Raw genomic sequence first — 26697 nt, forward strand, 5'->3', positions numbered from 1 at the left:
TGTGTAGGAAGGAACTACCGAAGATGGACACAAAATGCTGGAGTAACGCAGCAGGACAGGCAGCATCTCTTGATAGGAGGAATGGGTGACGTTTCGGGTCGGCACCCTTCTTCAGAACCGCGGGGAGACGATGAGAGTTTGAAGAAGAGTTCGGACCTGTAACGTCACCTTCTCCTTTTCTCCAGAGATGCTGCCTGGCACCTTGAGTAACTCCATTATGCGAGCCCTTCCGTTGTTTAAGGGGTGTCCCTATCGTTGTCCAGAAGCCAAAGACTCAAGCCTATGCTCCCGCCCCCCCCCCCCCCCCCACAGAGCCACTCATGTTGACCAGGGATGAAGAAGGGTCTCGACCCAAAACGTCACCTATTATTCCCTTTTCCATAAATGCTATCTGATGCGCTGAGTTGCTCCATCATGTTGTGTAAACCAGCATCTGCAGTTCCTTCCTCCACATTTTGTCAGCTTCACTGCGGAATCTCAAGCTATGCCTACTGTGAGGAAGTTCTCCTCTCTCCAACGGGAGTTCTGCATCACCCTCCCTCACTGCTCCTCGTGAGTCTGAAGAGGGGTCTCGATCCGAAACTCCCTGCATCCTTTTCCCCTGAGATGCTGCCTGACCCGCTGTAACTAACACCAGCACTTTGGACGAACCTGGACACAGAGCGCTCCCCCGCCCCCCTCCGTGACGTCACGCGGGGTGACGTCAGCTGTGGGCAGGGCCGTCCCGTCACTTTGGTTTCATTTTCCATTCAAAGACAGGCATGGACTCGGCGCGACACTGTCGTAAAGTGGGAGCTGGGGCCCTTTAACTGAGGCGACGGCCTGAGAGTCGGTGACGTTGTGGGGAGACGATGGGAGATCAGTGCGGGCGGGCGGAGGGAGCCGAGGCGCTTCTTCCCCAGGCGGTCGGCCGGCGGGTTTACATTCGGTGTGAGGCTGGGAAAGTTTAAAGGGCGATCCGGTGGATGAGGATCCGGGGCCGCCACCGCCAATATCCCAGTCAATGTCCCTGTCACCGGCATATTGCTGCCGGCATCATCCTCATTATTCCCCTCAGTATTACCGGCCTTTGACCCTGTCAGTGTCACTGGCAACATTCCTCTTTGCATTACTGGCAATGTTGCTGTAAGTGTTACTGGCATTATCCCTCTCAGTAAGATAGACACTAAGTGCTGGAGTAACCCAGCCGGACAGGTGGTATCTCCGGAGAGAATGAATGGTGACTTTTCGGGTCGAGACCCTTCTTCAGACTGAGAATCTGGGGAGAGGGAGTCCAGAGATATGGAGGGGTGAGATGTGAAAACGACGGATCAAGGAAATGTTGAATGGTTCATTGTTAGTTGAGGGGACGATGACACCGAGGCATACAATCAGTAAAATTTAATCAGGAGGACAGTGAAAGTAGTCAGAGAACTAGGAAGGGGGATGGACGGAGAGAAGGGGTAAGCAAGGGTTACTTGAAGTTAGAGAAGTCAATATTCATACCGCTGTGATATGTTGCCCAAGCGAAATATAAGGTGTTGTTCCCCCAATTTGCGTTGGGCCTCACTCTGATAGTGGAAGAGGCCCAGGACAGAAAGGTCAGTATGGGAGGGAGAGTTCACATAGGCCAAGGCAGACTGAGCGGAGGTGTTCAGCGAAACAATCGCCCAGTGTATGCTTGTTATCACCAATACATGGGAGTCCACACCTAGAACACCGGATACAGTAGAAGTTGGAGGAGATGCAAGTGAACCTCTGCCTCACCTGAAAGGATTGTCGGGGTCCTTGGACGGAATCAAGGCAGGGGGTATAGGGACAGGTGTTGCATCTCCTGCGGTTGCAGGGGAAAGTACCTGGGGAGGGGGTGGTTTGGGTGGGAAGGGGTGTTAACATGGAGTTGCGGAGGGAACAATCTGCAGAAAGCAGAAAGGAGTGAAGAGGGGAAGATGTGGCTAGTGGTTGGAGATGGTGAAAATGTTGGAAGATTTCGTGCTGTATGCGACGGTTGATAGGATGAAAGTGAGGACTGGGGGAGGGGGAGCAAGAGCGGAGCTGTGGGATACCGAGGAGACCTGTGTGAGGGCCTCATCTATGATGGAAGAGGGGACCTCCTGTTTCCTAAAGAATGAGGACATCCCAGATGTCCTAGTATGGAACACATCTTCTTGGCCGCAGTATTAATCTCAGTAATCCTCAGTATTACTGCCATTATTTCTCTTATTATTATTGACATTATTCCTCTCAATATGACCAGCATTATTCCTCTCATTATTACTGACATTATTCCTATTAGTATTACTAGCCTTATTCCTCTTGGTATTACCAGCAATATTCCCCTCAGTATTACTCCTGTAAGCATTATTTGTGTCAGTTTTGGCGATATTATTCTCTGTCGGCACTGTTGGTGTTTGTTGCTCTCAGAGATGACCCGCTCAGTGTTACCGACATTATTACTGTTGGTATTTAGGGGCACCTCACTTGCAGCCCTTCACTTACTCATTCCCTCCATCCCCTTCCCCCTGCTTCACAACATCCCTCCTCTCACATCCCCATCCCTCATAACCCCACTCGCACACAACCCTGTCCCCTCACAATCTACCCCTCCGTTACAACTCCCCTCCCTCCCAACCACCTCCCTAACACCTTCCTCCCTCACACCTCTCCCCTCCCTCACACCCTCTCCTTGCTCCGCCTTCCCTTGCTCCCCCTTTATCTTGCACTAAACATTATTCCCTTTATCCTGTTTCTATACACTATAGATGGCTTTATTGTAAACATGTATCCACTGACTGGTTAGCACACAACAAAAGCTTTTCACTGTACCTCAGTACATGTGATAATTTGGGAGGTGGTTGGGAGGGAGGGGAGTTGTAACGGATATGTGATAATAAACTAATATGTGATCATTAACATGTGATAATAAACTAAGCTCACACCTCCCTATCCCTCACATCTCCCCTTCCTCAACCCTCTTCCTCGCACCCCCCTTCCCTTGCATGTGATCGCTCCCCTTCCTCCCTCACAACCCCCCTCCTCACATCCCCCCTCCTCACATCCCCCTCACACCTGCCTTCTTCCCTCCCTCACCTTTCCCTCAACCCCTCCCCTATGCCTTCCTCCACTCCGGCCCTCGCCTCCCCTTCCTCCTCCCCTTCCTCCTCCCCTTTCCCCACTCTCCTCCCCCCGCCCTCCTCCACCCCACCCTCCTCTCTTCCCCCTCCTCTCCTCTCCTCTTTCCAACCCTCCTCTCCCCCATCCTCTCCCCATCCTCCCTCTCTCCCTTCCCATCCACCTCACCTCACCCACCCTTCCTCACCCTCTCCCTTCACCCTCATCTCACCCCCTCCCTTCAACCCCCTCCTTTCCCTTCATCCTCCCATCCCTTCAGCCCCCTCCTTTCACCCTCTCCCTTCTCTCTCATCCCTTCCCTCCCATCTCCTCCTCCTACCTTCCCCCTTCTCCATGTACCCTCCCCCTTCACTCTCCACCCCTCCCTGCATCCTCTCCCTTCACCCTCCTCCCCTCTCCCTTCACCCTCTTCCCCTCCCTGCACCCTCCTCCTTCACCCTCCTCCCCTCCCTGCACCCTCCTCCTTCACCCTCCTCCCCTCCCTGCACCCTCCCTCCCATCGCAACGCCGCCGAGGTGCACCATCCTCGCGATAGTCCTCGCACCGACGATGCGTGACGCCTCACTGATGCGAAGGTGACGGAGGGGAGAGTGGGGGGCGGCTGGAAGACGCGCCGCAGAGAGAGAGCGAGAGAGAGGTGTATATATTTGTGTGTGTGTGAGAGATGGTCTGTCACCGGGGGGACACCCAGCCATCCATCCACACCGTGTGTGCAGCAACCAGCAGCCTGGGGCTTTTAATCCTGTCTAACACACTTTGCAGCGTTGGGGACTCGTGAATCTGGTACCAGCCGACTTATTTGTGTGTGGGTGAAAAATTGTGTGTTCGCTTCCTCAGCTTTGGGGTGGGGGGGTTGAAGCAGTGTCGATGCTGACACTTCTACGCGAGTGAGTGAGTGAGTGAGTGTATGTACGTGTGGTGTGTGTGTGTTTTCTCTCACATACACACAAAGTAGCTTGATGAGTGTCCAAAGTAACAGTGGAAGTGGTGGAAGTTTGGAGGGGACGCCATCTTGGTCCCAGTTCTCCACGTCCCCAACGCCGGGAGCTCTGCAGCCTAACACGGCACCTGTAAAGGCCAAAGAAGGTAAACCCTCCCGCACAGCGACCGCTCCGATTCTGAACTCCACTGTTTGTTCGAAAAAAGAAAATGTTTCCGACATCTTTTCAGATGTGAAGGGGGTGGGGTTCTCCAGCGGGTGGCACAGAAAGTGCAGCGGGTCCCAGGCCGTGGGCAAGGAGGTGCATTAGGTGTCTTTAATGGTTGATTACAGTGCGGTGCACACGCTGTAAACCTCCAGGCGCTGCCTTTTGCACTAATTCACGGCCTGTCGTCGCCTCAGATTAAGCCTTTCTTTTTTTCCGAAGGCAAAACACTGAAAGAAAAATCTCCCTCAAAAGTGGACAGTAGGCTTTTGCAGGAGCTGTAACATGTTCTGTTTACTCCATTGTGTTGTGCCCTCCCCTCAGCTAGAGATGAAGAAGAGGGTCAGGGCTTCATTTGGGAGTCCATGATATTTCACTGCGAGTTTTGGCGGTTGACATATTGATTTGTAACATGATGCAGGGGTAAAGTAAATTTTATTTCTGAAAACGTATCCAAAGGGCTGAAACTCCATTGCCATTTTTGGCTATACCAGTCACTGGTGAGATTTTTTTTACAGTAAGTGGAAGGTATCAAACAGTGTAAAAAGCATAACGCGGCACAGCGTGGGGAAATTTTGGATTGTCATACGAGAGAGAGATTGTTTTTTTTTGGCATCTGCAGCTATCCTTCCCACAACCTGAAGTAGGTTTTGAAACCTAATGGCTTCCGAATTTTATTAAAACTTAAAAGACCTGAAATTATGATGGAATTTTGTTGTTATGAAGGGACCCAACAATTGACATGTGAAAAAAAAATAGCAGTTTGATCAATATCTTGTCGCTTTGTTGGTAACGCTTCTCTGCAGACATTTTGATTTTCTTATAAATATCTAAGATTAATTTATTCAAAGTTACAATATACAATAACCTCGAGAGAAGTATCTGTGCATAATTTGTAACTTGTAATTAAGAATTCTTAAAATTATCATAAAATATATGATCAAATATTGCAAATTAAACCAGGGACATTTTTATTACTGGAAGTGAGAGTTAACTTGAGTTGGCAGTTATATTTTTGTAAAATTGTATTACAATTTAGAAAATCTAGTAAAATATAGTTTTGTCTGTTTCCTCATTCTTAATCAAGTGGAAACTCTTCATTTGGCAATCCATTTTTATACAAGTAGGTGCATTGATGTATTCTAATCTTGACAATATTATTTGGTCACTTTGGAAGGTTACAGTTAATGTTAACATTGCATGACTCTGGGAATGCCGTTGTTCATTAACTGTTGTGAGAGCCACAGAAATAGTAGATGGGGTACATAATTTATTTGCGCTGAAATTATTTTGTATACGTTAAAATCAATGGCCTTTGAATTGACCATAGCTGATATTTCATAATGCGTCAAAATGTTAAAATTTTCCACTTTCAGTTTGTTTATTTCATGAACATTGTGCTTTTCCCAATCATTGATGAATTCAATGATTGTAATTTTGCTTTCATGAATGTTACTTTGACAGAACCAACATTTGAGCATATTGTCAGATCCAGTAGAGTTGCTGGTGGTCCTGACTTGAGGTCTCAATTTCTTGGCTCAAATTTTAAACATTTTTCCAGTAGAATAAATGTTTGGAATTAAGGGAGTTTAGAGCAATGTTCCAAATTCAAGGTGTTTGAAGTACTTTGTTGCTCAAAAGTGTGAGTTAAATAAAGTCTGATGTATATAAATTATGAGCAGGATGAAACTAATGAGCCCTCAGGCCTTTCTGCCATTTCGAATGATCATGGAGATCTGATTGTAACCTTAACTGTGCAAGCCCCTCCACTGTAGTAACCTTTTGCCCTCTTGCTTATCAATTGTCCATCTACTTCTGCGTTGAAATTAATTGAAGACTCTGATTTCACTACTATTTTGTGGAAGAGTGTTTACAAGATGCATGACTTGAGATCATTTTTTCCCTTGTCTGTCTTTAGTTTTAAACAGTGAACATTAGTTCTGCATTCTAATACGGGGAAACCCAAGGCATGCCCATCGTGCCAAGATCCCTCAAGATCTTGCATGTTTCATTAAAAACTTCTAAACTTAAGTAGCTGCAAGCCTAACATACAACCTTTTGTGCTAAGGTGATCTGGCTGTTCCAGTTATTAGTCTGGTAAACCTTTGAACTGGTAAAGCATTAACTTCCTTTCTTAAATAAGATTGATACAGAAAACTACTCCAGATGAGTTCTCTTAACAGAAGCATAACCTCCTATTTCTGTATTGTGTTAGCTTTTTTGTTCTCTTGGGTTTTCTTTTTCCCTAAAAAAGCAATACAGTCAGAGTGCAAGATAAGTAAAAGATCTCCTCTCAGACCCCGAATGAGATCCCCATTATTAGCACAATCAAATTTAAGGAAGGATGTTAAAGCTTAGCAAAATCAATCAATTCGCTCTGTGGGACATAAAGAAATGGCTAAGAATGCTTTACACAAAGAAGTACAGATGTGGTCCAGACACACAGAAGACTGCAAGTGCTGGAATCTTGAACAAAAAACTAAGTGTGGGATTAACTCCTTAAACAAATAACAAAGTGCAGGATTAACTCCAATGGCAAGGAAGCATCTGTGGAGGGAAATGGACAGCTAACGTCTTGGGTCGGGACTCTTCTTCAGACTAATGTAGTAGGAGGGAGAAAACTGGAAGAGAAAGGTATGAGTGGGGTAAAGTTTACAAAGTGATAGATGAATCACAGTCTAGGGAGATGGTGGCATATGGGTGACGATAGTGAAAAAAGCCTGAGATGAAATGGCTACAAAGGGGTATCAGTTAAGGACGAGGGGGAGTGAAATGTAAAGACAGAGGGATATGTGCAATGTGGCAGTGGAGAATGTCAAGGACTGAAAGGTCAGTATGTAAATGGGAAGGGAAGTTAACAGCGGAGCAAGCCTTGGCAGTCAGCTCAAGTGATTATTGAACCGTTCACCTAGTCTGCGCTTGGTCACGACAAAGCAGAGGAGGCCATGTCAGGAGCACAGAATGCAATAGACTAGGTTGGTGGAGGTGCAAGCGAACCTCTATCTCACCTGGAAGGGCTGTTGGTGTCCCTTGGAGTTGCAAGGTGCTACTTTTCCTGCAGTTTCAGGGAAAGGTGCCGGGGGAGGGAGCTGTTTGTGTGGGGAGGAATGAGAAACCATAGAGTAGCAGAGAGTATAGTCTCTGCAGAAAGGGACAGGGATGGGAATATGTCACTGGTAGTGGGCTTGCATTGAAGGGAGCAGAAATGCCAGAGAATGATGTGTTGGATGAGGAGCCTGCTGGGGTGAAAAGTGAGGACCAGGAGAGCTCTTTCCATCTTCAGTCTGAAGAAGGGGCTTGACCCGAAACACCACCCAATCCTTCTCTCCAGAGTTGCTGCCTGACCCACTGAGTTACTGCAGTATTTTGTGTCTACCTTCGATTTTAACCAGCATCTGCAGTTTTTTTCCGACAGCTCTATCCATGGTCTGTCTGTGAGAGGGGAATGAGAGCAGAACTGCAGGAAGCAGAGGAGATACAGATAAGGATTCCATCCACAATAGTGGGTAAAACCATGTCTAGTCCAGAAAAAACACATCACAAATGTCCTAGGGTGGAAAGCCTCATCTTGGGAGCAGATGCTGTCTTTAATGAGTCAAACGGAGTAAGAGATGGTATCCTTGCAAGAGGCAGGGTTGGAAGAGGTGCAGTCAAAGTTGTTGTGGTAGTCATTGGGTTTGTATTAGATATCAGTGGATAGTCTGTGATGGATGCAGATCGAGAAGGGTGTCAGAGATGGTCTAATCAAGTTTTTCTGATTCAATTACAATCCTGGTATCACCCTTACAATGTTTACAATTGCTTCAATGTGTTCACTCCACGCAATAAACAGGTTAAATTCAGCCTGGACAATTTTTGCTCATTCAGTCTATTCTCAATCCTCAGCTTTGCTATTTAGTGTTGTCAATATTGTTATAGAGTAGCATTTACTCGCAACTAACTTGATTACTGCTCAACTTCAGATCTATTATAGGTTCAGTCCATACATGCACTGAAGTGTGTGAGAGAATGTTTGCCCTTCACATCCAGGTGGAGTATGACTGAGTAGAGCACCATGGATCCTTGGCAAAACTGAAGTCGGTGGACATCAAATTAAAAATACAATTCACTGGTTGGAAGTGTGCTTTGAGTAATGAAGGTTAATTGGATAGTGTTCAATTGCACACGTTGCTATCAAAATATTATCGTAGTTCATGTCTTTATGTAGCCAGACCTAGATGAAATTTCTTCATAAACTGATAAATATCAACTGACATTTGTGACACACAAGTGCTGGACATTATTTCTTTAATGAGAGAAAGTGTCCAACCATTGAGTCTTGACATTCAATTTCATTTCCTTGGCTGAATCTCCCACCTTCATTCCACTTGTTATTGAGCGGAGCTTGGTCATTATTGATCCAAAATTTAATCAGACGTAAAATACGGTGCCTATAATGGCAGAGGCTGTGCTTCATGTAGGTGAGTGACTCCCCCTCTGATAGTTCAAATTCTTTCCATCATAATCCTTTTCATATTTGCAAGGCATGCCAGGAGTGATGGAATACTTTGCAGTTATTTGGATAAGGGTCAGTCCAATAAACTTAAAGTCAATGTTGTTCAAGACAAAGCAATCCCCTTAATCCTAACTACCACCTTAATATTCAATGTTGCTATTGTTGGTGCACCATGACTGATTGCCAGGATTAACCTGATATCTCGCACCAAACCTATAACCTCTATCATCAAGTGAATAAGTGTTGCAGGTGCTTGGGGGGAAAAAAACCCCACCACATGCAGGTTTCACTCCAAGTTGCACAAAATCCTGAATTGGAAATGGGTCATTGTTCTTTCATTTTTAATCTAAATTCTGAAAATCTTGACCCAATGGACAGGCATGCTGACCAGAGGAACACCATAGATTTAAGGTAACCAACTTTCATTTCCCCATGGACATTAATACAATACAATACAATATCTTTATTGTCATTGTCCAAGTACAACGAGATTAAGAATGCCACTTCCATATCGATGCTATAAAATAAATAAATAAATCACGGTGAAAACGAAAACAACAAGGGGGGAGGGGGGGAGTGGGGGGGGAAATGAATCAAGGGAAGTGCAAAAAAGGTTCATGCAGGGGTCAGTTGTGCCAGATGACCCTGGGGGCAGAGACAGATCATGGCGGGCTCTCAGCAGGTCCGATTTGGAGCAGCTATAGCTCTAGGAATAAAGCTGTTTCTTAGTCTGGAGGTGCGGGCGTAGAAGGCCTTGTAACGTGTGCCAGATGGAAGTAGTTCAAACAGACGGTGGCATGGGTGTGTATAGTCCTTGTAGATGCTGATGGCTTTCCTGAGGATGCGTGCGTTGTAGATGTCCTCCAGGGCTGGCAGCTGTGTCCCAATGATCCTCTGCACTCTGCAGACGACCCGCTGAAGAGCTCTCCTATCCGCTGCCGTTCAGCTGAGATACCACACATAGATGCCGTATGTCAGTATGCTCTCTGTGGTGCAGCAGTAGAAGGTTATCAGTAACTGTTGGGGCAGACCGACCTTTTTCAGCGTTCTCAGGAAAAACAGCCGTTGTTGTGCTTTCTTGACTAGTGCAGCGGTGTTAAGGGCCTGTCCCACTTAGGCGATTTTTTTTTTTAGGCGACTGCTGGCGACTGTCAAAGTCGTAGCAGATCACCAAAACTTTCTTTTACCCGACGACAATGCCGAGTCAGGTCGAGATTACACAGTCTTCGGAACGATCGCGAAATTCCCACGCTGTCAATGCTTCTTTGGCGTCCTAATTTCCGCTGAAATCACTGAGAAGTCAGTAAGTACTTGAGAGTTTTGAACTATAACATCTTGTATGGGTTACTTAAAAACCAAGCTTCATGGTAACAAGGCATAAACTGGATTGACTTCCAGTTTACTAATGGCAGTATTAAGAAATTTAATTTTAAAAGTGGTTAAATGGATTTTTGTGAAAAGTGTGTGGGCATTCTTTGAAAATGTACGGGAGATGCATATCTGGGTTATGGGTTGCATATCTGGGTTGGGAGCCTACTTTAAATGTGATCGCTGATGGCCATAAACATCGCAAAAATTCCCACGCTTACCTGACCGTCAAACTGTTGCCTCCAATCTACCTGTCAAATGTCCTGACGGTAAATAAATTAGTTAAACACACATATTTTATGGTATCTTGAAATGACTTTACTTATTTTAATATTATGTGCTTCTAAATGCATCTAAGAGAAACTATCAAACCTGGGGACAGCATGTGACAGCACCCGCAATAAGCAGTGATACTTGGTGACAAGCCAGCTGTCGCCGAGATATTTCACTCCGGATGATTTCTCAGTGACGCGCTGAGATCCACTACGATTCTTGGAAAACTCCTCACGATCATGCCTGCGACACGCCGGCGAACTGTCGGCGACAGCCTAGTCGCCGGCAGTCGCCTTAAAATTGCCTATGTGGGACAGGCCCTTTAGTGGACCATGTGAGGTCCTCTGAAATGTGTGTGCCCAGAAACCTGAAGCTGGGGACACTCACCACTCTGTCCCTGTTAATGAAGACTGCAACGTTTTCCGCCTTCTGGGACCTTCTAAAGTTGATAATTAGCTCCTTGATCTTAGTTGTGTTTAGGGACAGGTTGTTCTCTGAGCACCAGCTCGCCAGGTTCTGCACCTCCGCTCTGTAGGCTGATTCATTGCAGTTGGAGATCAGCCCAATTAACGTCGTGTCATCCTCAAATTTGACGATGGTGTTGGTGGCGAATGCAGGAACACAGTCATGTGTGAAGAGGGAGTAGAGGATGGGGCTCAATACACAACCCTGTGGTGTGCCAGTACTCAGAGTGGTAGTGGAGGACAGATGGAGGCCCATTTTCACTGCCTGAGGGCATTCCGTTAGGAAATTCAGGATCCAATTGCATATTGACGAGCTGAGGCCTAGCTGGTGGAGTTTGGAGGTGGGCTTGGTGGGGATGATAGTATTGAAGGCAGAGCTACAGTCTAAATAGCATCCTCACGTATGTGCCCTGTCTCTCCAGGTCAGGACGGTATGAAGAGCCAGAGAGATGGCGTCCTCTGTGGATCTATTTGCTCTGTATGCAAACTGATGTGGGTCTAGTGAGGCAGGGATGTGGCAGAGGACAACCTTTCAAAGCCCTTCATAACTATCGGTGTGAGGGCAACCGGGCGGTAGTCGTTCAGATTGCTGATGTTTGCTTTTTTCCGGCACCGGCACTATGGTGGATGACTTCAGGCACTTCGGGACCGTTGCCAGAGATAGTGACAGATTGAAGATCTTTGTGAATACCTCAGCAACCTGGTCAGCACATTCCTTAAGTACCCGTCCTGGGACTCCGCCTGGGCCTGCACCCTTTGCGTGGATTGATCCTTTGCGGCACGCACTGTACATCATGTGTGCTCAGTGTGAGAACCTGTTCATCCTCCGAGGCTGGAATTTTTCTATTCATGGTGTTGTTGCCGGTTTCAAAGCGAGCAAAGAAGGTGTTGAGCTTGTTGGCCAGTGTGACATCACTGTGGGGGCAGGCAGGGTTGCTCTTGTAATCAGTGATATCCCTGATGCCTTGCCACATACTTCTGGCGACAGTGCTGTTGAAGTGGTCTTCCACGCGTTGCCTTTTCATGCCTTTTTTCTGGTTTGACCTGGCAACACTGCTGAAGTGTCCCCGGATTTAAAGGTATTATTGCGTGCTCTTAAAGTACCTCTTTGTTCATCCATGGTTTCCGGTTAGGAACATCTTTATCTTCTTGTCCTCTGTGACATTCTCCACACAGCTGTTGATGTAGGAGAGCACAGTGGATGTGTACTCCAAGTCTACCTCTGTGCCGTGGGTCGCCTGTGTGCAAACAGGTCCCAGTGGGTGCATTCAAAGCAGTCCTGGAGTTGTAAGGTGGAATCCTCGGGCCATATTTTGACTGTCTTTATTACAGGTTTGGTCTTGTGGATGAGAGGTGTGTATGCTGCCATCAGGAACAGTGAAAGGTGGTCAGATTGTCCCAGGGGTGAGCAGGGGAGAGCTTTGTATGAGTCCTTGACGTTAGTGTATACTTTGTCCAGCGTGTTTGAGCCCCTGGTAGGGCACTGCACATGCTGGTGGAATTTGTGGAGCACAGCTCGTAGGTCGACCTGGTTAAAGTCCCCTGCAACAATGAAGGCGCCTTTGGGGTGAGCATCCTGCTGTTTACTGATGGCCGAGTGCAGCTGTGCTAACGCTAGATTAGCATTAGCTTGTGGTGGAATTATGATAACGATGGAGAATTCCCGAGGCAGGTCGGGATTCCCGAACATTTAAGGAATAAATGTTAAATGCTGGCCTTCCCAGCAATGTTCATCTGTCACTAAATTAATAAAAGAATTACAAAGGAAAATATCCCTTCATATGAAAACGTAGTGTGAGAATAATTGTTGTAGCGTAATTCATGCAGCCGAAAGAGCTGCTGCCTTATAGCACCAGAGACCCGCAATAGATCCTGACCACTGCTGCTGTCTGGAGTTTGCATTTTCGACTCTGGGCCATTTCAGCTTAGTTTATTGTCAAGTGTACCAAGGTACAGTGAAAAGCTTTTGTCGTGTGCTGCCCAGTCAGCGGAAAGACAACACATGATTACAATTGAGCCATTTACATTGTAGATACACAATAAGGGAATAACGTTTAGTGCAAGGTAAAGCCAGCAAAGTCCGAACAAGGATAGTCGGAGTGTCACCAATGAGGTAGATAGTAGTTTAGGACTGCTCTCTGATTGTGGACGGATGTTTCAGTTGCCTGATAACAGCTGGGAAGAAACTGTCCCTGGATTTGGAGGTGTGTGTTTTTACACTTCTATACCTTTTACCTGATGGGAGAGGGGAGAAGAGGGAGTGGCCAGGGTCTTTTTCTTGATTATGCTGGACTCAGTGGAAGGAAGGAAGGTAGACACAAAATGGTGGAGTAACTCAGAATGCTGGAGTAACTCAGAAGGTAGACACAATGGAAGGGAGGTTGGTTTGTGTGATGGTCTGGGTTGTGTCCACAATTCTCTGCAATTTCTTGCGGCCTTAGATGGTGTTGTACCCAAACCAAGCGGTGATGCATCCTAATAAAATGCTTTCTATGGTGCACCTGTAGAAGTTGGTGAGAGTTGTAGGGGACATGCTGAACTTCCTAAGTCTTCTCAGGAAGTAGAGGGGTTGGTGTGCATTTTTGGTCATTGCGTCAATATGGGTGGTCCAGGAAAAGTTGTTGGTGATAAGGCCGATGGGCCTGTTTCCATACTGTGACTTTCCATCAATCAAAAGTTAATTGGGTAATTTAAAAACAGGTTGGATGTACTTCCAGCAGGAATCAAACATAAAATTAAAGAGACATCCATGTGAAAATAAAGACATAATAATGCTGTCTGCTGATTTTTCTACAGTTTTACTGTATGATGGTAAACTGCTTTTATTGGTAGGAATTACTGCACTCATCAAACATTGTGAGATATGTATTATAATCTCTATAAACAAAGTTTTAATTAGTGTTTACATCCTATGAATTAAATCAGTTGTATTTTGTTAAACATCTACTTTTGTATTTTGTAAGTACGACCCATAGAAGTCATTAAACTGAAAAACAAACTGCTGGAGAAACTTGGTGGGTCAGGCAGCGTCTGCAGTCTTGTGTGTCTCCAGTCATGGAATTTTTTAGTTTGCGTTTATTATTTAAGTTTTATGTTAAAATTATTTTTCTTTTCAGTGATGCAGTTATAATGTACCGGGTATAGTCATAGAACTCTACAGCATGGAGATAGGCCCTATGGTCTATCTTGTCCACACTGACCACATTGGCATTCCGGATATGTCCCACTTGCCTGCATTTGGCCTATATCCCTCTAAACCTTTCCTATCCATATATGTATTCAAATGTCTTTTGAAAGATATAGAGTTAGATAGAGCTCCAGGGGCTAGTGGAATCGAGGGATATGGGGAGAAGACAGGCACAGGTTACTGATTGTGGATGATCAGCCATGATCACAATGAATGGTGGTGCTGACTCAAAGGGCCAAATGGCCTCCTCCTGCACCTATTTTCTATGTTTTCTATGAAAGTCATATCTGGTGTTTAGCCTGATCTGAAATTGAAACAAAGTGGACTGAGATCCCTTGAGAAGGTATCTTCTGTGCCATTTTGTTTGAACCAAATGATCCAATTTCTTATATTGTTATGTATTTGGCTCACTACCAGCAATACATTTTTGCAAGAGAATTTTGAGAGACTCTGAATTCAATTGAAGCTATTAGTGAAGCATGTTATGAAGTAACATGTTATGAAAGTTGCTTCACTCTGATTTTAAGATGTTTTAAAAGTAAGTTTGGGATTATCCTTTTTGATCTTTGCTTGTCAATCACTCTTAAACATATGATTGTGGCGTAGTTCAGATTAAGTTCTGCTGGTGTGTTTAAAAAAAAAAAAAAATCACTCCAAGTATATTCAGGACAATTATCCCCATATGCATTACCATATTCTGCTTATGTTTTCATCGTAATGTAAAATGCTAAACCATATTTGATATTGTTACTTGTAATTTTGATTTTAAAACATGCATTATACTGAGAAGTTTTTATTACCTTAGATGGAACCAAGATGTACAGAATTAGATTGTTTGGGTATTTTTTATGTTGAATGCAGGTACTGAATAGTTGTGCATGTGGATTTCAGTGTACTCTATATAAGTTTTTTAGCAAAAATACTTTGACAGTTTACATTAAATTAAACAATTACTTGAAATGATGCAAGTAATACAATAATGCATAAGTTTAGCACTCCTCTAAATTAAGAGTTACTGATAAGTTGAGTGAACAGAAATGCAACACACTTTCTGTTTGGTGGAAAAGGCAATTAGTCACGTTTAAGCAAAATGCCAAACTGAGCTTTTCAAACTGATTAACCATTTATGCCACCTCAAAAGTGAGGTGAATTAAAGAGTTATTTCCTTTTGTAGGATAACGACTTGTTTTCTTTACACTTGAGTTTATTTTAGGAAACAGTACTTACTGTATTGTTATTTGTCTTCTGCCTGTTAATTTCCATGCTTAAAATTGTTTATTTTTCAAGAGTGTACACTCATCAAGAGAGTCAAATTGGAAAACAAGCAAATTATATAATTCTTTCCAAACAAATAGGTTATTTTTAGTGCATCTGTATATGGATACAGTTTGTCCAAATCTACTGGAAATAAATTGGTTATCTTTCTATGACTGGTTTGATTTTGAGTGAATCCTTTGAAGGTGATACCGGATGTAGGAGAGAACCTAAGAAATTAGGAGGGCAAAAAGAGGGTATGAAATGGCCTTGACGAGCAAGATTAGGGAAAATCCCAAAACTTAGTATCTAGGGATAGAATAGGTCCCTCGGGAAGCAAAATAGAAATCTAAGTGTGGGAGCCAGGGAATATGAAGCGAGATCCTGTGACAGGACATGGGAAGCTAGGGAAGAAATTCAGTGGGCCCTGGCAGAGATATTTGCACCATCTTTAGCTGCAAGTGATGTACTGGAAGACTGGAGAAGAGCTAATGCGTCTTTACTTAATAAGGGCTGCAAGTACAAGCTGAAGAACTACAGGCCAGTGGTAGGAAATTGCAGGAGATTCGTAGGGACAAGGTCTACCAGCATTTGGAAAACCAAGGGCTAATAAGGCGAGGGCATTTATTCCAGACAAATGCGAGGGAATGTATTTGGGGAAAAGCACTAGGAGGCCATATACAGTAAATGGCAGGAACCTCGGGGGTATTGAGGCACAGAGGGACCATGGGGTACAAGTTCATAGCTTCCTGAAAACGATGACGCAGGTTGGAATAGGGTAGTGAAGGAGGCATTCAGCATGCTTGCCTTTATAGGCTGAGACATTTAGTATAAGAGATGGGCTATAATGTAGCTGTATAAAACATAGGTCAAGCTGTTTTTGGAGTCATGTGTACAATTCTTATTGCCATGCATTAGAAAGACTGCAGAGAGATTGACCAGGACATTGACTGGAGTGCAAGGCTTCATTTATAATGAGAGATTGATGGGCTCATTGCAATGTAGGTTGCTGAGGTGTAACCTTGGGGGTTTATAAAATTATGAGTGGCATAGGTGGGTTAGATAGTCAAGTCGGGTGGGGGATTAGAAACCTAAAGACCATAGGTTGAAGGTGAGAGGGGAGGAATTTGAAGGAGATCTCTGAAACAAATATTTCACACACAGGCAGTGGTTATATGGAATGAGCAGCTTGAAGTGATAGAAGCTGATATAACAACAGCATTTAAAAGACATTTGGCAGATACTTGGATGGGAAAGACATAGAGGGATGCAGGCAATGGGATTAGCATAGATAGCCATTACAGTGGCATGGATGAATTGGATTGAAGGGCTTGTTTCTGTGCTGTACAATTCATCCCCGAATGTAATAATGAGGTTAATTAATTCTGTGTGATTGTCAACCTATTTCGAAGTTGTAAATTATTTTGAAAATCAAAGTTTATGATATTAATGTTATCATTTGTAAACTTCTAAACAATCAAATGTGCTTAAATATAAAAACAGCTCTCTTCAATTATAAATGAAATTTGGTTTTAACCCTGTACAGTTGACACAATAAAATGAGAATTGAAAGATTGTATTGGATATCTGTATTCGTTCTTAATTTATCTAAGTGAAATCTAACTTTAATTCTTTTAGCTTGCTTTTTAAATATACCACTCATTATTATAGTTGCACCCTATGTTCACTTACTCATAATACCTCTCAGTATACCTCTTGTACAACCATTCTGTACTTTCTACTCAATACAATTTCCTACAAATAATGTTTCTTGATTGAAAAGCTTATTAACACTTCACCAGGATATGAATAATCTCAATGGTCAACTTTAAAACAGAATAAATTAAATTTAAATGTTTGTAAGAACATTCACTACAGGTATTTATAATGCATTGCTGGATATAATTGGATGTAAGTAACTTGATTATTAAGTAAATCTAAATTCTCTGCAATGGTGGCTTGCAATGTACTGATACTGAAATTAAACTTGATTGGAATATCCTTGTGAAATTTGTAACTTTCACCAAATTCAATCGGGGGGGGGGGGGGGGGGGGTAAAATATGAAAATGAAATATAAAATACAACCTGTATTTGACAAAGTTAATATTTCAATCTGGATATTCAATCCTAGCTGTTGAAATTTTAATATTGAATTGCATTTGCATTCATATTTTTAACGTAAAATTTGAATATAACTTTTTAGAGGGAGAGAGTGGCTTAAATTTTGGAGCATGTTTGAAGTGTTATTCTGGTGAATTATTTTCCATATTGAAGCAAGACCTTTTGCATTGTCTAAGCTCGGCTCAATGCAGTGGATTTGCAAAAGAATCATCAAACATGATAATATACTTCAAGGAAAATCAATAGCATAATTAATAATTTCAAAATTATGATAGAATATTGTCTAATAAAACTGTCAAAGTACTGTCTGGAATACTGTCCAAAATCTGCCGCCGATTCACTGCTTGTCCATCTGTTTATGACCTACTTAAAAGACAGTGTATTTGGTCACTGGGTCTAACCTTATTCTTGAATGAGTTTTTTTTCTATTTTGTTCTTTTTGTGCATTAACGGTGTTTCAGAAATAGGCTGGAGCTGGCTTTGGCCAAGTTAGGTTAAGGTGGAGTAAGCCAATTAGTCTGAAGAAGAGTCCTGAACCAAAACGTCATGTTCTCCGGAGATGCTGCTTGACCTACTGAGTTACTCCAGCACTTTGTGTCCTTTTGTGTAAACCAGCATCTGCAGTTTCTTGTTTCTACCAATTAGTTTTAAGTTGTTTAAAGATGAAGCAATGTAGGAAGCACAGCAAATTTATTATTTACATTGTTTGAAGTCAAGTTATGTGGAGTTGAATTAGAACTATGATATTGGTGTCTTCCCTCTGCTTGTTCAGAGGAATAAAGTAGCTTAATGTGTTGTTCTACCCTAGTCTCAGTGGTATAAACATTCTTCCCAATGTATAATCCGGATCATAAGATTAGGAGCAGGAGTAGGCTGCGTGGCCTGTTGTTTCTATCCCATTATTGAATAAAAATGTGGACCTCAACTCCAATTTCATGGCCTTTCAACTCCATGTGCCAAAAATTTGTCAGTCCTTGAATATTGTCAATAACTTGGCTCTGCGTTCCGTGAGTATTTAATTCCAAAGAAATTTCCTCTGCTTTCCGTTTCAAATAACTACTTTTACTCTGAAATCGTGTCCCTTAATTCTTGATTGACCCACAAAAGGTAAATTCCTCTCAGCACCCACTTAATCAAGACCCCTCAGAGTGTTTCAATGTTACCTCCCTTTCCTTGAAACGTACAGGCCCAACATGCTCAATTATTTCTCATAAAACAACCTCTTAATCCAAGGAATCAACTGAAGGAACATCCTCTGAACTGGGTTGAATGCAAATATTATCCCTTTTTAAATGAGACCAAAACAGTAAAGAGCGTTCCAGATGGTCTCATCCACAACTTGTACAGATATAGCAGGATGTCTCCATCTTATTCTCCATCCTCTAGCAATGAAGGCCACATTCAATTTCTCTTCCTACTTACAACTTCTCTTAAGATATTCTCTCTGGATCAAGGATGACTTGATCCCACTCCAGTTCTGAGAATGGTATTAATTATTTTAATGTGGTGTGGCTTTTACATGCTTTGTGGAGTGGTGTGTTGATTACGTAGTGTGGGATTCAAGACGATTAAGACCAGGCTCTGCACAGACCTCGCATGCATGCATGACGTGCTAGGGTGCATACATACATGACTTGGAATGCACAGACCATGTGATCTTGCCCAAAGGTTTTTCCTTGCCGTTCACCACTCCCATTCTAATCATCCTTCAGCCACCTGCCACTTTCCCTGTCTCCCTGCTCCATAATTCCCCCTCTTTTTTCAGCTCCGAGGTACCTTCCCTCATGGCTCCCAAGCACTTCCTTGGTCTGTATTTGTCCTAATTAATTGCTGCACCCTCTTGCTTGCTTTTTCTTTAATTTAGATTAATTTGTAATGCAGTATTCTTTAATCTCTTTCCCATTTTCTGTTCTTCCTACCTATGGGTAACCTCTCATATTTGCATATCATATTCCATCTTCCTATTTTTTTTTGCCTACTTGCTTTATCTATGTGTAGGAAGGATCTACACAAGCTGGTTTACACTGAAGATAGACAAAATGCAGGAGTAACTCAGTGGGATAGGCAGCATCTCTGGAGAGAAAGAATGGGTGGTTTTGGGTCAAAACCCTTCTTTAATAAGCTTTAATAAATCTGTCAAGACTGATTTTGCTTTCATAAAACCATTGCTCAGTTATCTTAGTTTTCTTGAAGTTCTTGACCCAAAACGTCACCGATTCCTTCGCTCCAGAGATGCTGCCAGTTACTCCAGCATTTTGTGTCTATCTTCTGTTTGTCTATGTTCTTTGCAGGCTCTGTGACTTATGCACAACTTGTTTTACTTTGTATCTTGGAAATTTGGCTATAATGCATGAACCCCTTATCCAAAATTGAAAGTAATTAAAGCTCCGGCACTGGTCCATCACATTCCATTAGTTATAGTCAATCTGAAAATGTTTCTTTGTTTTCTGTTTGCCAGTTCTACCTCCAAGCTTCTGTTTTCTGTTTATTAGTTCTATCTCCAAGCTTAACACATTACCAATTCCATGGTCTGTTGGGCAATTAAATTTAATGGCACATTGTTGAATGTGTTTTCGAAATCCAAATGCACAAGATGATTGGTTCCTCTTTATTCATCCTGTTAGTTAATATCACAAAATGCTGGAGTAACTCAGCGGGTCAGGCAGTATCTCTGGAGAGAAGGAATTGGTGACGTTTCGGGTCGAGACCCTTCTTCAGACTGATGTCGGGGGGGCGGGACAAAGAAAGGATATAGGTGAAGACAGGAAGACAGTGGGAGAACTGAGAAGGAAGAGAGGGACAGGAGCTATCTAAAGTTAGAGGTCATTGTTCATACCGCTGTGCTGTAAGCTGCCCAAGCGAAATATGAGGTGCTGTTCGTCCAATTTGCGGTGGGCCTCACTATGACACTGGAGGAGGCCCATGACAGAAAGGTCAGACTGGGAGTGGGAGGGGGAGTTGAAGTGCTCAGCCACTGGGAGATCAGGTTGGTTAAGGTGGACTGAGCGAAAGTATTCCAACCATTAACTCCCTTAACTCAAAAATACATTGTTTTTATACTATTCAGAACAAAGATAACAGCAGGTGATTCGATACATTTTTAATAGCTACAATGCCTTTGCTTGCTTCAACATTTTAATCCTGATTAATAGTTTGATTGAATTTGTAATGAGTAACTAATAGGATACTTCTGAATGTTTAACTACTTTTGCTCTGATAAAGTATTTCACATGGCAGATCTAAAGAAGGACAGGGAACCCTGAACCCAAAGTTAGTGAGGGTTAACTATCCGAGTATACAAATATGTAATTAATTTATTGCAATTAATTTATTAGCCAAGTATGTAAACATACAAGGAATTTGATTTGCCAACAGTCATGTGAAAAAGCAACAAGATACATCATCACATAAAAAATAAACATAGACTTACACAGCCACCACAACAGCGTGTGAGAATCCCCAGGGCACACAGCATAAGCAGAGACCCAACCATCAGTTCAATGTCTGGGCTACACATGCTCCTTCACTGTGATGTGACCAGAGTGTACTGACCGCTGTCACTCTCTGCAGTCCCTCTTCGCCCGAACAGTCAGAAAGTCGTCCACACTCGCACTAGACTCCGGGATGTCCTCATTGAGCCATGTCCCCGCAGAACACCGAGATCGCTGCATTCACGGCACTCCCTCCTTGTCCTCACCAGTGCAGGCAGCACGTCCATCTTGTTTTTTCAGCGACCTCACATTCCCCATTGTGATAGAAGGCAAAACATACCTTCTTTCCTCCTTTTCTCCTGCAATTGAAGGTCTGGGCGATCGAAGCTCCCGCGGTCTGGGCGATCGAAGCTCCCGCGGTCTGGGTGATCGAAGCTCCCGCGGTCGGGGCGATCGAAGCTCCCGCGGTCGAGGCGATCGAAGCTCGCTCCCGCGGTCGGGGCAATCGAAGCTCCCGTGGTCAGGGCGAACGCAGCTCACTCCCGCGGTCGGGGCGATCGAAGCTCGCTCCCGCGGTCGGAGCAATCGAAGCTCACTCCCGCGTTCGGGGCGATCGAAGCTCCCGCGGTCGGGGCGTCGAAGCTCAATCCCGTGGTCCGGGCGATCGAAGCTCGCTCCCGTGGTCGGGGCGATCGAAGCTCACTCCCGTGGTCGGGCCAATCGAAGCTCACTCCCGTGGTCGGGCCAATCGAAGCTCACTCCCGTGGTCGGGGCGATCGAAGCTCACTCCCGCGTTCGGGGCGATCGAAGCTCCCGCGGTCGGGGCGTCGAAGCTCAATCCCGTGGTCCGGGCGATCGAAGCTCGCTCCCGTGGTCGGGGCGATCGAAGCTCACTCCCGTGGTCGGGCCAATCGAAGCTCACTCCCGTGGTCGGGCCAATCGAAGCTCACTCCCGTGGTCGGGGCGATCGAAGCTCACTCCCGCGGTCGGGGCGATCGAAGCTCGCTCCCACGGTCGGAGCGGTCGGGGCGATCGAAGCTCGCTCCCGCGGTCGGGGCGATCGAAGCGGTCGGGGCGATCGAAGCTCACTCCCGCGGTCGGGGCGATCGAAGCGGTCGGGGCGATCGAAGCTCCTGCGGTTGGTGCTACTGCAGACGATCCCTAACAAAGGGACGATCCCTAACAAAGCCACAGTGCAGATGGAGATACGATGGAAAAAGTCGCATCCCCGTCGAGGAAAGAGATAAAAAATGGTTTCCCCCCCCCCCACATAATACAAAAACTAAAGGTACAATAAAAACATACAAGTAAACATAGACCAAAACAGCAAAAGAAGAAAATGACGAGACAGGCTGTTGGCGCGGCTACCATGTACGGCGCCATCTGTTGACTGTATCCCAATTATTGGTAGCGCAAGTATGCCTATGACCGTGTTTGATGTGTCAAATGACAAAATAAGTCAGGTCTGCAAGCTTTCTTGATCTATATCACAACTGTGCAAAGTATTTTAAGCTGAACTTTGAACTTTGGGGTTTTTCTGTGCAAAACATGGCAACTGTATGGGTTGTGCATATGTGACCATAAAGAACCATTGAACAATCTGCTTATCAGCTGTGATCCCAGCTGGCATGCTGCGGGCAGGAAATTCTGGCTAGTATTGTTGAGAAATCCATAATAAATTCCAGCATTTCCCTTACTACAAATGTATAACTAAATGATCTCTGATAGTTTTCCCTCTGCTTTCTTAAATAATGAATTAGATTTACTGTTCCATCGGTGGGAATCGGTGTACAATCTATAGAACTTTGGAAGATGAAGACTAATGCATCCACTTTCTTTAGAAAATCTCTTTCAAAACTGTGGTGTTTACTAATTTTCAGTCCCACAAATTTCTCCAATGTATTGTTTTTATTTACACTGATTCATCGCCCCTCACTTTACACTTCCACTATTTCCAGTTAACTTATTTGCTTTTCTATATCTGCCATTTCCTTGTTCCTTGAGAATATATTTCTCCCATCTCAGTTTGCAATTGAACTACGGCAACCTTAGCTCATCCTTTTCTATCTACAAATCTATGGAAGCTTTTACAATATATGTTTATGCTTCTCACTGGATACTCGCATATTCTACTTTCCTTTATCAACATTTTGCTCCACCTTTGCTGAATTTTGACATTTTTTCAATTCTTAGGCTTGCTGCTCTTTTGGCAACAGTTTGGCAAACTTTTTTTCTTTAATCTAATACCGTCTTATTGTCATAGGTGGAACACTTTTCCCGTTGGATTTTGTGCCTTTAAATAGATATTTATTTATTGTAACCTATTATTTTTGAAATGCTAACCATTGTTCTACACTTGGAGTAGGATGATGACTTGAGGACCAGAGTATCATTCAAAGGCTGTAGAAAAAGTACACATCAATAGCATTCAGAATGCAATATAATCAGATCAGGAAAGAATTGATATAGCCTACAAAAGTCAGGGAGTAATGTTGCTGCTTTTTAAAACTGGTTGGGTTGCATTTTGAGTATTGTGTGCAGTTTGAAGAGGATGCAGAAGAGGTTTACCAAGCAGATGCCTGGTGTGGAGGATGTTAGCAATAAGAAGAGGTTGGACAAACTTGGATTGTTTTCCCTGGAGCATTGGTGGCTGAGGGGGAGACGTGACAGATGTTTATAAGATTAAGAGAGGATACGGTGGGGTAGAAAGTCTGAATCTTCTCCCCAGGGTAGAAATATTAAATACTAAAGGGCATAGAAGATCACATGGAGTGAGCTGTGGAACATGGAGTCAAGTATGTTGAGCTTTATTATCAGAGCCACATATGACGTCCTTCCCTCTCCCATAAACTTAAATCTTTGGCTGGGAGAGGATCCAGCCTGCCCCCTGTGTGCAGTTCCAGCAAACCTCAAGCACATCCTGGTCGGTTGTAAGACAAGCCTAACACAAGGCAGATACACCTGGCGACACAACCAGGTGCTGAGGTGTTTGGCAGCTGCACTCGAGTGCAAGAGAGTTACCACCAACGCCATGCCTATCAATGCCCAGCTAACATTCTCGCAAATCCAATCGTTCATCCGGGAAGGAGAGAAACGGAAGACTACCACCTCGCCTCTCAACTCATGCCCACTGAGCGCAGCCAGAGACTGGGAAATGCGGGTTGACCTAGGCCAGAGGCTTTCCTTCCCAGTTGAAATCGCAGCTACCAACCTGCGACCAGACCTCGTCCTCTGGTCCAACTCCTGTCGGCGTGTTTACATCATTGAGCTGACGGTGCCCTGGGAGGAGGCTGTGGACGAAGCATTTGAAAGGAAAAGGCTGAGATATTCCAACCTTGCAGTAGAGGCAGAGGAGCGAGGTTGGAGTGTAAGTGTGCGTCCAGTGGAGGTGGGGTGCAGGGGCTTTGTAGCCAGTTCTACTGCAAGGCTCCTGAGGGAAGTTGGAGTCAGAGGGCAGGCCCAAAGGAGGGCAATCAAAGAACTTGCAAATGCCGCCGAACGGAGCAGTCACTGGCTGTGGCTGAAAAGAAAAGATACTGTCTGGGCTGCCACGTGACCATCTAGAGGCTAACCATAAGACACACACCCAGGTCTGATCACCCTGCGGTGGGCCTGCATCGACTGAGGGTGTCTTGTGATAAAAGGCCGAAACACCCAGTGACGTTGAGGTACACAACTGAAGATGTGTCTGAATGGTAGCAACATTACCTAGTGGTCACCCCCAAGAACAACACCAGTCAATTGTAGTGCATACCTTAGGGATTGTAACATCTAGTCCTACTAATCAATCTAAGATGGGAAGAGGAAAGTTTAAAGGAGATGTGCACAGAGTGGTAAGCACCTGGAATGTGCTGCCAGGGGTGGTGGTGGAAACAGATATGATAATTGCATTTTAGAGATTATTTTATGGACACATGAATATGCAAGAAATGGAGGGATATGGATCAAGTGCAGGCAGAAAGTATTAATTAAATTTGGCATGTTTGACACCACTCTCTGTGGTGAAAGAGTTTTTCTTCCCAAGTGCTATTATCCCCTTACTAACAATTGAACATAAGAAAAAAGAGTGGGAATAGGTCAAGCCTGCTCTACCATTAACTAAATTACAGTTGATCGTTTACCTCAGCACTGTTCAACTATCTCTTGATTCCTTAATATCTTTAAATCTGTGCCTTTTTTAATCCTCTTCAGGAAAAACAGTTTCCATTTATATGGGTCTCTCTTCATTCTATACAAAGAACAATCTTTCCAAAGTTTTCCTCTACTGCTATAGTTTTCCAGTCCTAGCAACATCCTTATATAGTATAGACACAAAGTGCTGGAGTAACTCAGCGGGTCTGGAGAAAAAGGATGGGTGATATTTTGGGTGGAGACTCTTCTTCAGACTCGTCCTTGTTCATCTCTTGTGCATCCACTTCTGTGCAGTCACATATTTTCTGTAACAGTGACCAGAACAGTATTCCATATACATCCAGTAAACTGTTTTAACCACTTTATTTTCCTGTCCTGTTATCTGTAAGGATTTGCTACATAAACCTCAAGGTCCCTTTGTTACTTAACACCTCTCAATATTATCCTATTTATCACATACTCCCTTGCTGCCCTGCACCTTCCAAAGTGCTTTACCCTACACATGCTGGATTAAATTCAATTTGCCTTTTTTTCTGCTCGCTGACCAAATCATAGTTTTTTTGCATTCTAAAATGTCCTCACCATTGGCTATAAGACTTTTAAAATATATGCATTCTTCTTTATCATGCTGCTAACATTACACAAACATTTATATACATGTAAATATATATATATTGCATAGAAAAATAAAAGTGAGGTATGAGTGTGCCCTGTGAAAGCCCATGGTAAGTTTTTTGGGTACAATAACATTGTACATTAGCTTTTTCTTTGCGTTCCTGAGAATTTTAGATCTAATTAGTCAATTTCCTTTGGGTCCATGGGCTTTTTTGTTTTGACCAATCTGCCATTGGAATCTTGTCAAGAGCCTTGCTAAAACCCATGCAAAACACATCAAATGCATTGCCCACCCGCCTATTACCACCTTCAAGAAGTCACTGTCATAAGGCACAACTTTAATTCCACGTTTGCTGTTCTTAGTTAATATGTCTTTCTAAATCTCTCAATGTATTTCAATAATTTGCTCACACTAAAGTTAAGCTGTTAGTTCATTGACATGTTTAAACCAGCAAGGCTGAGGAGAAAAAGCCCAAGATGTCAGGGGGGGGGGGGGGGGGGGGGGGGGGGTGGTGAGGGGTACTTCCATGTGCTAGAGAGTAAGCTTGTGAACTTGATGGTCAAGAATTAAGAATGTTTATTTGTTATATGTACCAACAATGGAACAACAAAATTCTTCATGCAACTTAACAGCCCATAAATTCAATAACATGGATAATATATAATAATCAAAAATACAATAAATTAATAACAGTAATACTCAATAACCATAATAGTGTAAAAAACAGAGTCTGTAATGCAACCAAAGATACAGCGCAAAGAAGATCATGGTTGGTGTTGTATTGTATTCAAGAGCCTAATGGTTGCTGGGAAGAAGCTGTTCTTAAACCTGGTGGTCACAGATTTTGATCCTTGCCATTGGAATGTTGTCTTTTCGACCACCAAGAAAGTAAATCGTAAAAATCTGCTAAATGGTCATCCAATCTGTATTTGGTTTCTCCAGTGTAGATGAGGCCACATTGTGAACACCATAGGAATACACAAGAATGGCAGAATAGATACACATAGTAAGACTGGTTTGGGTTGGCTGTTTTGGGTTCCTGGAGCATGGGAATGAAATGTGTGAAAAGATGGATATTGCATTTTCTGTGGTTGCATGAG

General features: G+C 43.8%; 1 protein-coding gene across 3 annotated transcripts in view; it reads left to right on the top strand.

Annotated features, from left to right (window-relative positions):
• Positions 1 to 902: 902 nt before the first annotated feature.
• LOC144595946 (serine/threonine-protein kinase tousled-like 1) overlaps positions 903 to 26697 on the top strand; it is a 104644-nt gene continuing 78849 nt past the window's right edge. The window contains exon 1 of one of the 3 annotated variants that reach the window (XM_078403915.1): positions 903 to 1125. Coding sequence is in view for 1 of the 3 variants with exons in the window: in XM_078403914.1 (XP_078260040.1) it covers positions 4071 to 4197 (127 nt within the window). In the remaining 2 variants the exon portion in view is untranslated. Of the gene's footprint in view, positions 1126 to 3642; positions 4198 to 26697 lie in introns of those variants that run through there. The other 2 variants (XR_013547553.1, XM_078403914.1) reach the window with 2 other exon arrangements.

The sequence above is a fragment of the Rhinoraja longicauda genome, chromosome 8 (assembly GCF_053455715.1).
Source record: "Rhinoraja longicauda isolate Sanriku21f chromosome 8, sRhiLon1.1, whole genome shotgun sequence".
NCBI classification, from domain to species: domain Eukaryota; kingdom Metazoa; phylum Chordata; class Chondrichthyes; order Rajiformes; family Arhynchobatidae; genus Rhinoraja; species Rhinoraja longicauda.